At 53.5% G+C, this 11,973-nt stretch overlaps 1 protein-coding gene across 1 annotated transcript in view; it reads left to right on the top strand.

Annotated features, from left to right (window-relative positions):
* LDLRAP1 (low density lipoprotein receptor adaptor protein 1) overlaps positions 1-7,347 on the top strand; it is a 22,790-nt gene extending 15,443 nt beyond the window's left edge. The window contains exons 5-9 of the mRNA XM_007459138.1: positions 2,351-2,423; positions 2,792-2,878; positions 3,415-3,545; positions 5,230-5,264; positions 6,998-7,347. Coding sequence (XP_007459200.1) covers positions 2,351-2,423; positions 2,792-2,878; positions 3,415-3,545; positions 5,230-5,264; positions 6,998-7,142 — 471 coding nt within the window. The 3' untranslated portion in view covers positions 7,143-7,347. The remainder of the gene's footprint in view (positions 1-2,350; positions 2,424-2,791; positions 2,879-3,414; positions 3,546-5,229; positions 5,265-6,997) is intronic.
* Positions 7,348-11,973: the final 4,626 nt, after the last annotated feature.

Raw genomic sequence — 11,973 nt, 5'->3', positions numbered from 1 at the left:
CTCTCTTGCCCTGTGGCTTCTATTGGGCATGGCCAGGATAAGGCTCTGTACAAAGAAATGTTTCCATCTGCCCACCTGGGAGGCCTCAGCCAGCACTTCAGCCTCTGGGCTCTGAAGTTGAAGGTGCCATTGCTGGCATCGGTGGGGAGCCCAGGGTTGCAGTACAGGTGAACTCCCTAATTCTACCTGGGGTTGGGTGCGGCAGGGCTATTCTCCCTCCCAGGCCACTGGCATTCCTCAGGTCATCCTTTTGTGCAGTGATTTATGCTTCTGGGCAGCAGGGCTGTACAGGGCACCTGGCCCGACTTGGTTTGAGAACCTGGTTGGGGTCCTGGATTCTGGGGTCCTGGCCCAGGTCTGCAGCCCTAAGCTAGACCTGGTCCCCGTGAGAAGCTAACAGCCTGGTTACCCAGAACAAGACAGGGACGTCAAAAACTGGGCAAGGCAAGTACCTGGCCAGGGTAATAAGACAGACCCAGAGGCCAGAGGCACTCAGGAGGGGCAGGCTTCTGGCCTGCGGAGTCAAGGAGGGCTTTTCGGTGGGCAGGCCTGAGCAATCCTTCCATCGCTAGTGCCCAGATTCCTGCAGTCGCCCAGGAAAACGGGGCCCACCCTCTCCCAGTCTCTGCCCAGCCTGGGCTTTCAGCCACCTGCATGCATCTGCATCTTGAGTTATATTTGGTTTAACTTGCAGCTCAGGACTTCGGGGTGAAAGGCGGGGATGTATGCAAATGAGCAAACAGATTTATGCAAAAACAGTGTCAGGCTTGTGCCCTCAGATTTCCTGGAGGCAAAAATAATGGCGTTCCCATCTCCCTGCCACACTGGGTGACCAGCCCTTGCTTGGGTGTATAGTGATCTGACTCTGGCTGGTAATTAGCCCATATTTTTATTTCATGGGCAATTCTCAATGGTAACTGGGTCTATTAAACTTGATCCAGACGTGACAGCTTAAATTGTAAACAGCTGTGAAGAGTTTCATACTTAATTACCATATTTAAGTTTTGCCATAAAGCGCCCGAACTTCCATCAAAAATGTAAATGACAGAGACATTCAAATGAGATTTTATACTTCGTGAAATTTAATTGGCATGGATCAGTCAGCTTGTTTAGGGATTTTAAATTTTAAAAAATTTTAAAGGCAGTAGCCACAGATTCATTTCTCAATTAAATTGAGTTGTCTGGCGGAGGCGAAGGGAGTGGGGCCGAGGCGGGTTAGGCCTGAACTTGTCGTACACTTGAAAGAGTCTGGCAGCTTTCTTCCCCAGGCCGAGCTTGCAGAGGAGGCTACATGTCGCTTCCGGCTACAGTTGCGAGCTCTGGGACTTCCACTCCCAGAAGCTGAGCTGATTAACCCTGAACTGGAATCAGAGAGGAAAGGCCTGAGTTGAAGGTGGGCTAAGGGTAGGTCCTGGCTGGAGTGTAAGGCCTCAGGAGACCTACCCCCCGGGAAAATGCAATTCAGCCACCATCCTAGACACCCCTGGAGGGCTCTGGGAATCAGGGGTATTCAGAGTCGATGCTTGCCTTCAGGGAGCACCCAGGTGGGGTGACACAGGCAGGTGAGCTGGTGACACTTTCGTATGCGTGACACCAGAGAGAGGTAGGCAGGGCTGTGGAAGCCCAGTGCCTGTGACGCGACATGACGTGACGTGAGAGAGGTGGTGACATTTGAGTTGGGTTTGAAGGAGTAGATGGGAGGGACAAGGTGTGGCCCTTCTTTACAGGTGGGTTATGGCACTAGATGGTTTTAGTCTTCTGCCCTGGGCCCTCATTGACATATTGCTCCTGCCAGGAAATATAGAAGCCTCCTACTACCTTTCTGGCATTCAGTTATAAGCTCCTCTGACCCAGCATAGTAGTAACCAGAGTCTAACCTTTGCCTCTCCAGCTGTGGCTCATTCAGGCAGTGGCGGGGCCCTTTCCAGCTCTGGCTTTTCTGTTCTCTCATTTTAAGGACTAAGTTACTGTGTGCAGCCCTCAGGTAATTAGGGAGGACTTCTCGGAGGAAATAAGCCTCACAGTTAATTGCATTTAGGGGAACTCAAAGGCGAAGGAAAAAAGTAGAGGTGAATATCCATTGCCAAGGTGGGGATTGGAGTACCCGTGGCAATCTTGGCTGGGCTCCAGGTAGTGAAGATGGGGCCCAGCTGCCTGGGGAAGGTGTGGCCTCATTACATCGGCTGTGGTGATGTGGGAGGGGCCAGGACTCTGCCTCCACCAATCAGGCATTCCAGCGCCTGGGACAGCCAGGGTGGGCCTGGCCTAGAGTCCCTGGGCGTCCCCTTGAGACTTGCATTTACCTGCCTAACACTGTACCCCTCCCCCGACCCCACTTCCTGTTTTTCAGGCCCAGGCTGTCACCCTCACAGTAGCCCAGGCCTTCAAAGTCGCCTTTGAGTTTTGGCAGGTATCCAAGGAAGGTGAGTCTTGTTTGTGGACGTGGTGGGTGGGGTGTACAGGGGCGTTGAAGAAAACCAGCAGAGCAGTAGGGGCGGGGAGGATGGTAAAGGCTCTGGAGTCAGGCCTGGACTGATCGTCAGCTTCATCGCCTTGCACGGGCCCCTTCACCTCCGAGTCTCAGTTTCCCCACCTGAAGAATTGGGAGCAGTTGTCTCCCTCCCCCAGGGTCCTTGTGAGGATTAAGTGAAATATGCAAAGTTTCTTTTCTCCATTCTGGAGACCTAACACCTGCCCCCTGAGATCGGCCACAGCCTACCCCTGCCCAGTGATGGCTAGGGATGGAGTGCTGGGGTCGGGGGCTTCAACGCGCTGTGCCTTGGTCCCACAGAGAAGGAGAAGAGGGAGAAAACCAGCCAAGATGGAGGGGACACCCTGGGGGGGGGCCGCCGAGACAGCACTGCTTCGCTGAAGAGCCGTGAGTCGTGGGCGGGGGAGGGGCTGCATGGCATGGGACCCTTCATCCAGAGGGCCCCCCTCCCTCCTGGGCTGGGGTAAACTCCTGGGTTTTTATCTTTGTTTTGTTGTTAAATAAACAATGCTTGTTTATTATAGAGAAATAAGCAAATGCACTTAAAGGGGAAAAATTACTTGTTTTGGTGCATGTTCCTCCAGATATGTCCCTATACAGATATATAAATCTGTGTATACATCTCTCCCTATACCCTTTACATCTTGTTGTGTGATCTCTTAAAAAACTTAATACCTGTTGTGAATATGGGTTTCAGCCTAAACCATGAGTGGGAGAGAGCTTCCCACCCTGTGGGCAGCTGTCCAGCTGCTTTGGGAGGTGCAAGGGTGGGGCTCTGGGTGGTCTGGGTGATAGGCCTGGAAAGGCCATGCCCAAGGAGGGAGTCGGGACCAGGGTAGCCCAGGAGGCTCCAGGATGGGGCCAAGAGGTGGGGCTGGGAGACAGGAACCTCCTCTCCTCCTGATGCACCTGACCCCTCATAGTGGTCACCACTGGGAACCTGCTAGACCTGGAAGAGACAGCCAAGGCCCCGCTGTCCACGGTCAGCGCTAACACCACTAACGTGGACGAGGCACTGCGACCTCAAGCCTTAAACAGCAGCAGCGTTGTCTGGGTGAGTGGTCGTGTGGCCTGGGGACCCCCCAGGATCCAGTGAGCCTTGGCCTGATCCCTGGATGAGGCCTAAGGCAGCTCCAGGGTGCAGACCCTGGCGCCCGTGACTTGCAGGCCTCCAGGAGGGCCTGACCCAGCCCAGCAGCCAGACCCAGGGTCGGGGATGAACAATGTCCCCTTTGAACCTAGGGCTGCGTCCCCAACAGGCTTGGCTCCCGGCACAGCTGTCTCCTCACAATGCCTGGCCTCTTGGCCTGAGCATCCATGGCTCTGCCCACTGCAGGACCAACCAAAGGCCCCCTTGTTCTCGGCACGGGCACTTCGCTCCTGAAGCCTCTCCCCCTCGGCCCCCTGAACGAGGAGCCTGAGACTCAGGCAGGCAGCCTGGCCCTTGACTCACTCTGGGACCCGGGGCAAGCACTCTGACCTCTCTCTGTCTCAGCTTTTTCACTTCTTCAGTGATGATGATGACCTCTGCCTGCAGAATCTCCCAGAGGAACATAATTTTTTTATTTAAAAAATTAGAAATTTTTTTCATTTGGAAATAATTTCAGACTGATAAAAAAAATTACAGAAATGGTACAAAGAATTCCTGTTGCTCTTCATACAGATTCCTCAATTGTTAACATCTTACATAACCACGTTACAAAGATCAAAATTGTTAACATTTATGCAACACTTATATAACCTACAGACCTGATTCACATTTCTCCACTTGACCCTCCAATGTCCTTTTTCTAGTCCAGGATCTATTGCAGAATGACATGTTACTTTACTTGTCATGTCTCTCTTTTTTTTTTTTTACGTTTTTGCAAAATCTTTATTTTATCTGTATTAGAGTATAATTGCTTTACACTGTTGTTTTAGTTTCTGCTGTACAACAAAGTGAATCAGCCACATGTATACATATATCCCCATATCCCCTCCCTCTTGAGCCTCCCTCCCACCCTCCCTATCCCACCGCTCTAGGTTGTCACAAAGCATCAGGCTGATCTCCCTGAGCTATGCACGTCTCTTTAATTTTGAAACTCTGGGACATTGATGGACTTGAAAACCTATCAAATCCCATTGCCTGTTGGGGGCCACCCAGTGTCCCCCAGGCAGGCACTGTGAGCCTGTTCTCTGCAGTCTGGGAACCAGCCTGGCCACCTGCCCGTCCTCCCGGAGGCTGTGGAGGGAGCCTTGCCCATTGTTTTCCCACCTAGGCTGGGGGATTCCTGCCATCAGCTATCCCTTGTGAGCTTAGAATTTGGGCTCAGCTTCTGAAAGTGGGTGAAAGCAAGAAAACCTTCTTCCCATCCTGCCTCTTGGAATTTGAAAGCTGTAGAGGTCGTCCAGTCCAACCCCCTCATTTTGTGGAAGGAAAAGCTGAGTCTCAAAGAGGAGCAGCAACTTGCCTAAGGTGTTGCTGAGTCGTGGCAGAGCTGGGAATTGAACCCCCAGGTCTTTAGGCACCTAGGTGCCCTTTCTCCTGTCCCACATCCCAGGTTTGGGTCCCTGTGCTGAGATGCTGGCGGCAGTAGCCAGGTGGAAGGCCTGCCTGTGCCTGTTCCTCTAGGCACCCACCAGACTTCCTACGCTTGTGTGCCACGTCCCTATAGCTTACCCAGGGCTGGGACAAGCCCCATCTGTGAGCACGGGCTCCCCCTCTGAGGGTTCTTATCTCCTGCTTTGTTTTCCCCAAGGAGCTGGATGATGGCCTGGATGAAGCATTTTCAAGGTAACGTTAGGTGGGCTCCTGGTGCTGGGGGAGGAGGCCTGGCACTTGGGGGTTGGTCTCCAGGGCCCTTTGCCATGTCTGAGAATATGAACTCTGACCTTCCCCAGAGCAAAAAATCTCAACTCAGGTACCTCCAGGGGTGGGGAGCTCACTATCTGGCTATAGGTCTGCCAGAAAGTTCTTGTTGTTGAATCAAAAGCTATTCCTTGTGACCGCTCTACCACAGGTTGAGCTGAACTGAACACACTACAGCTCAGGTTGGCTTCCTCTTCCTACACCTGGTGTAGCCTTCAAAAATGGGCTTTTTTGCAGGCTTTGTTCCTTCCAGAGGTTTTGCGTTTATGGAAAGGGGCAGGGAGAAGGCAGTGTTTTTTTGTTTTGTTTCGTTTTTTGCGGTACGCGGGCCTCTCACTGTTGTGGCCTCTCCCGTTGCGGAGCACAGCCTCCGGACGCGCAGGCTCAGCGGCCATGGCTCACGGGCCCAGCCGCTCCGCGGCATGTGGGATCTTCCCAGACCGGGGCACGAACCCGTGTCCCCTGCATCGGCAGGCGGACTCTCAACCACTGTGCCACCAGGGAAGCCCAAAGGCAGTGTTTAATTAATGGAGCATTACGTAGAGGAGGGATGTGAGTCCCATTAGGAGATATTTGGTCTAACCAGAGGCTGGTGGCATTTCCCCTTTTCCCAGGGGCCACATCTCTGTCCATGGCTGCCTTCAGCTTGGGGACACGCCACCAAGAAGCCTGGCTGAGGAGAGGCCCTGGTCAGCCAGGCCTTCCTTTCTCCCTTGAGACCCTCAGCAGCCCCCTACAGCCCTCCCCCGCTTCCCCATCCCCTTCCTGCCAGAGCCAATGGAAACCTCTCGATGCAGCCCAGGTCGGGGGAGTGGCGTGTGTGGCCCCTTCATGATTCTTTTTACCATCTTCCCAGCTTCTCTGGCTGACTACAACCCCCTTGTTTGAAGGAAATCTTTCGTTCACTTTTTCCAGATTACTAAAGTGTCTTGTGCCCTTAATGAACAACTTGGAAAATCAGCAAAGCGTTAAACAGGAAATAACACCAACCCATAATCCCACAGCCCTGACTTTGGGGCTTAATTCACGCTAATCCTATACATATACATTTTTTTGCATTGATCAGCTTGTCATATTTGCATTTGGGGATCCTGATTTTCACTTACTGCTGGTGTATCAGGAGCATTTCTCCAGGCTGCTAAAAACTCCTTGTAAACACCTCATTCACTGACTGCCTCATGTTCTTTTAAGGACATGGGCCGTAATTTATTTAACTCTCCCTATTCTTGGTACGTTCAGTTGTGCCCCTTTTTGAATTTACTTTGTTGAACATAGTTAAAGCCAGTGGTCTTCCATGGTTGTCCCAGGCTCTCTCCCACGCATGCCCCTCTCTGCGCTGGCAGCGCTGCCCTTTCTCCTCTTTCCTGGCATTTCCTGATGGAGCTGTGGACGGTGTGGGTGCCCCAGCCTCTCCGTGGTGGGAACGCCACTGCCTGCCCCACAGTTTTCTGAGCCCCTTGACCCTCAAGGGTAGGCTCTCTGGTTAGAGGCTCCACCTCTACTGACATCCAGGTCTTGCTTCTTCGGCCATGTGTCCTGCCGTTTTCCCACCCACATCCTCTCACTTCTGACCCTGGTGCTGGCCAGGCTGGACCAGCTCCTCGGGGCCCCGCCAGCCCCTTGCCTGGGCCCCCGGCTCACACAGCTCTGCCTTCCAGGCTTGCCCAATCTCGGACGAACCCTCAGGTCCTGGACACTGGACTGACAGCACAGGACATTCATTATGCCCAGTGCCTCTCGCCTGTCGACTGGGACAAGCCTGACAGCAGTGGCGCTGAGCCGGACGACGTCTTCAAGTTCTGAGGCCTGGGGCTGGCAGGACACGTGACAAACCAAAGCCACCCACGTCGGGGGCGGGAGCCAGCTCCAGGACCCCCAGCCAGTGTCCTTCAGTCGGCAGCGCTGTCAGTCTGCAGATCAGAGCTGCAGCCAGTCAAGCAGAGGGAAGGAGAAATTCCTTTTTAACCCCATTCTTTCTCTAAGAACTGAAAGATGCCTTGAATATTTATTCAGTGACTCCTGGTTCAACTCAGAAGCTGGTTTTGCATCAGGCACGAGCGCAGTGTTATAACCAGCTTTCTGCCCTCTCTTGAGCGAGCTCTGCTCCACTGTGGGTGTCAGGATGGTGGCCGAAGCATTTCTTGTCCCTTCTCTTCAAGGGCCCAGATTTCCCTGGAGGTGCCCTTGCTCCTTACTGAAAGTAGTCGGATCGTTCATTTCTGTCATCCTTTGAGCACAGGAGGGCAACACAGCCGCGGGAGGAGACTGTGACATCCAGCCCACCTTCCGTGGGGGGCCCAGCGGGCCGGGGCTCGGGCTCCTGGCCCTGGGGGCTCTCAGAGACAGAGGGGCAGCCCCTGACCAAAGACAACACGTGGCAGGCACTTTAAAGCACACACAGCAGGTGTGGCCCGCAGCTCCTCGATGGTGCTTCGTTGCGTAGAGCTTTCTTTCTGCCCTTCCGAGAGACGAGGCCCAAAGTCCCCATCAGTGCTTGGAACCGGTGTAACTGGCTGCCCTGGACTCCCAGAGTCTGCCTGCGGCCGTGGGGTCATCTGTGTGACCGCCTCCTGCAGAGCTCCCATCCTGCCCTTCCCCCTCCATGTGGATGAAGTTTTCCCGCGCTGCTATTTGGTCTGAGCCCCACCTCCCCATACTTCCTGAGATAGTGCGTGAAACCTAACACCTAGATTTGTTTGCGAATGTTTGGTTGCCAGTTTCTAGATGAGGAAACTGAGACCACACGCGTGGAAGGGGTAGAGTCAAGAGTAGAACCCAGATCTGGTGCCAAAGCTGCCTTCTCACCCACACCTCTCACAACTCACACCTCCTTTTTTCTAGCTTTGTTGTCCTCCCAGGAACCAAAAAGCCCCAGCTATTTTCTGACCAAAATGTGTTTCATAACAAACCATCTGGTGCCTTTACTCACATAACTGGCATGAGCCTGTGTGCCCTGCTAGCTGTCTCGCTGTTGATTACTGTGAAAATGGAAGCGTTTGAAGTCTGCTAATTCAGAGGGTGAAACAGAACCAAACTTCATAAGCATCATGCTGTTCCTTCCTGATGCTCCGACCCCAGGTCGGGGACATACCAGCAGCAGCCTGTCTTCAGAGTCTCCCTGCCTCCCCTTTCACCCCCATGGGGCTCCCAGCAAAGCTGCCAGCACATTCTTCATCCTCAGGTGCCTCCCAGGCCTGGCTTTACCAAGCTTAAGTCTGGTGACAGTTGGAGCAGGTTTCACCAGCCCAGGAAACACACCGTTTCTTAGAATCTACGTATCTAACTGAGCATCTGAATCAAAACACAGAGACAGGAGTGCCTGGGTGAGAGGTGGGGTGGGATTGCCTTTATCAAAATGTGAGGATAACTTCCTTTCCCTGGCCCAGCTCCTGCACCCCCGCTGCCCACCCCAGATCTCCTTGGTATCAGCACCTGTATTTGTCGTGAGGCAGCAGGGCTTGGGCCTTACACGGGCCACCCTTGGCACGAGGGTCCAGGAGACCTGAGAAAGGCTGTGCTGTGTTTGTGTGAGTCTCCATGGGGCCTTCATCTCGTCTCTGGCCAACAGTGGTCAGTGTGCTCCCCTTGTGTCTACAGATAAGTTTTGTTGTGCTTTACTTTGTGTTGCTTGTGTTGCAAAGGAAGTTCTAATGAGGAAAAAAATAAGTAATAAATGTTCTGATTTTGAAATACAAAGAGCACTTGCATGGAGTGTCGTGGTGGCCACGTAGGAGCGTGGCCTTGGGCAGCCCCTGCCCTGGGTGGTTGGAGCAGTGGTGGCCACAGACACAGGGGCTAATGGTCTGTGATCCCCTAGATGAAGCCCGAGGGCCCCCTTTCCACCAGGCAGATGGGTTGTGTGATGAGGTCATCTCTGGATAGCTTAGTGAGCTCAGCACTGGAGAGGCCTCTGAAAACCTAGGTCAAGGCCTCCTAACCAAGGTGTGTGACCCCTTGAAATGTACATTATGCGTGTGGCTACACATACATTTTTCTTGGGGATGGTGTCTCTCATTTCCATCACGTTCTCAAGTGAGTCCATGATGTTTATTCATTTGACAGACTTTGTGCTAAACACAAACCAGGCCTGGAATTCAGTGCTGGGGACAGCAATCCAGACACCCTCCCTGTCCATGTGGACTCAGAACGTGTGGCTTGGGTGTGATTGGGGGCTAGGGTGGGGGATGAAGGGAAGTGTGTTTTCGTGACTTGGGAGACCCAAGGTCTAGCTCTGGCTCTGCCACCTGGGGCTGTGACACTGGATCAGTCACTTCTTGCCTTGAGCCTCAGTTTCCCCATCTGGGAAAAGGGTACAACAATCACCACCCTTTCTGCCTCCCTGGGTTTTGTGAGATTCGGGTGACCATTATTATATTGTTGGTGATGTACTTAGATGGCTCAAAGCTTAGCTCAGAGCAAAAGGCAATTTGGACCAAATACCCTTAAGGAAGTCAAAGTAAAATTGATAATAACGGGGGCTACTGTTAACTGAGCTCTTCGTCTGTGCCCAGGGCCGTGCCAGGCTCTCAACTCTAGCTCATCGCGGCGTTTCTGTTGAGCCCCGTGGTGCTAGCTCCCTTTCCTGCTGCAGGCACCGAGGCTGCAGGCACTGCTGCCAGGGCTTGACAGACCACAGCCCAGACTCTGATCTCTGTGGCCCTTGACTCTGCCACGTCCTGATCCCCCGGGAGCCACGTCTGCAGTCACGCTGCCTGTGGCCTCCTGTAGAGCTGCGCAGAAAGGCCGCTCTCTTCAAGCTCCAGTGGGGGTCTTCTCGGACATTTATCTCTTTGTCCCTTTCAAATAGTGATCATAAAAATATCCGGAACCCAGGGGCGGAGACCTCCGATATCAGCCGTCGGGCAGACTGGCTGTGAATTCTGAGTGGATGGTAGATGACTAAGAAATTCTCTCCTTTCCTCTTCTCCCATAATCTGAGAAGACACTCAACAAGTCCGTCTTTCGGTTTAAATTTGGCCAATGCCTTTAGTCTCCGGATGTCTCAAATTATGAATCCTGAGCACTCGCCATCTGCTCTTTCATGCATAACGGATGAAGCTGCAGGGAACAAAGTCGCCTTTCAGATTTGATGTGACCTTCAGCATCACTGGGTGGATGTTGGGCTCTCCTCTCCCAGGGGGAGAGCCCATCCCAATTAAATCTCTCCAAGGACTTTCTGACAAGCCCGGAGAGTGAATCTGGGCGAATTCTGGGCCCTCGGTGCTTGTCTGGCGTCTGTTCTTCACCTGGCACGGAGAACAGAGGTGGCCTCTCTGTTATCAGGGGGTGAGCTTTTCCCCAGGGCGTACATGCCAGGCCCTGTTAGTCCTTTACGCCTAACATCAGAGATACTAGTCTAACCACCATGCCAGGAGGTGGGTGGTCCTAGTACCATTTTCAAGATGGGACAATTGAGGGTCAAGGAGGATAAGTGAATTGACCGAAATCTCACAGCCAGTAAGGAATGGACCTTGGATTTGAACCCAAGTCTGCCTGACACCAGAGCTTGTATATTTCCACGGCACTACCTACCCTGTAGTGTGAAGGGCAAACTCAAGCCGAGCTGCCCATGTCCTGTTGTGGGGAGCCTCTACCATGGCACAGATGGGAGTGGCAGGGCCCAGGCCAGGCTAGGTACCTGGGGCAGGGGCCGTCTTCACAGACTGGTGGAAACAGATCTTTCCCACTGCTAGGGGGTGCTCTTGGGGCTGCTTCTCTGGACATGACCAGTTGTGGACTCGGCGGGGCGTGTCTCACCACATCAGGGCCCTGTCTTGCCCCCAGCCAGCACTGCCCAGCCTATGTTTGTGTGGGGTGGGTGGAGGCCCAGAGTGAGCTTTGGTGTCCCTCCGAGGGGGAAGGTGTCCTCTGGAAGCAGACTCAGTGTGTCGGGGTGGTGAATGCCAGCCTCAGAGGGCCCGGGAAGGAGGGGAACACATCTCTGGAACATTGGCAGCATCTGAACCCGTTAACTAGTTTAAGCTGCTGCACAGTGACTGTGCTAGGAGGCATTATTAGCCCATTTTAGAGACGATGACACTGAGGCCCACAGAGTTTATGTGACCTGTCAGCCTCACACAGCTGGGAAGAGGCAGGCCTGGGATGCAGAGCCCCTGTGTTCTCCACTGTCGCAAGGTGACCCTGCCCCTCTGCATATTACTTGGAACATTTGGACAACACAATGTCCTCGCTTACTTAGGAGCTTCTGAGCCCAACACATGGGTGCTGGGTCAAACTGGTGCCTTTGCTTCCAACCAGGACAGATGTGGGCTGTGTCATAAGTCCTTGTTGCCAAGCGACAATTCTGACCACAACTCCTGAGCCCCAGCATGGGGTAGGGCTGCCGGGACCTGTCTTGACCTCTTCACAGTCCAGGATTTGCGGGTCCTGGTGCCCTGGAAAGCTCCTGGGCGTGGGCTAGGTTTGTACCACACCAGGGGGACATTAGAAGTCAGGGTTGGAAGCCAGGGAGAATTCCTGGAAGAGGGGTGTTCCAGCTGGGCCTTGAAGGAGGGGAGAAAGGTTGGGAGCCCTGAGACGCCAGGGCCTGGGTCTGATTCACCTGAACCTCAGTGCCCAGCATAGCACCTGGCACAGAGTGGCCGTCAGTGACTCGAGTCAGCTCATCAAAAGG

Source organism: Lipotes vexillifer, unplaced genomic scaffold (genome assembly GCF_000442215.2).
Source record: "Lipotes vexillifer unplaced genomic scaffold, Lipotes_vexillifer_v1.1 scaffold496, whole genome shotgun sequence".
Classification (NCBI taxonomy): domain Eukaryota; kingdom Metazoa; phylum Chordata; class Mammalia; order Artiodactyla; family Lipotidae; genus Lipotes; species Lipotes vexillifer.
This window is presented reverse-complemented; position numbering and strand designations above follow the sequence as displayed.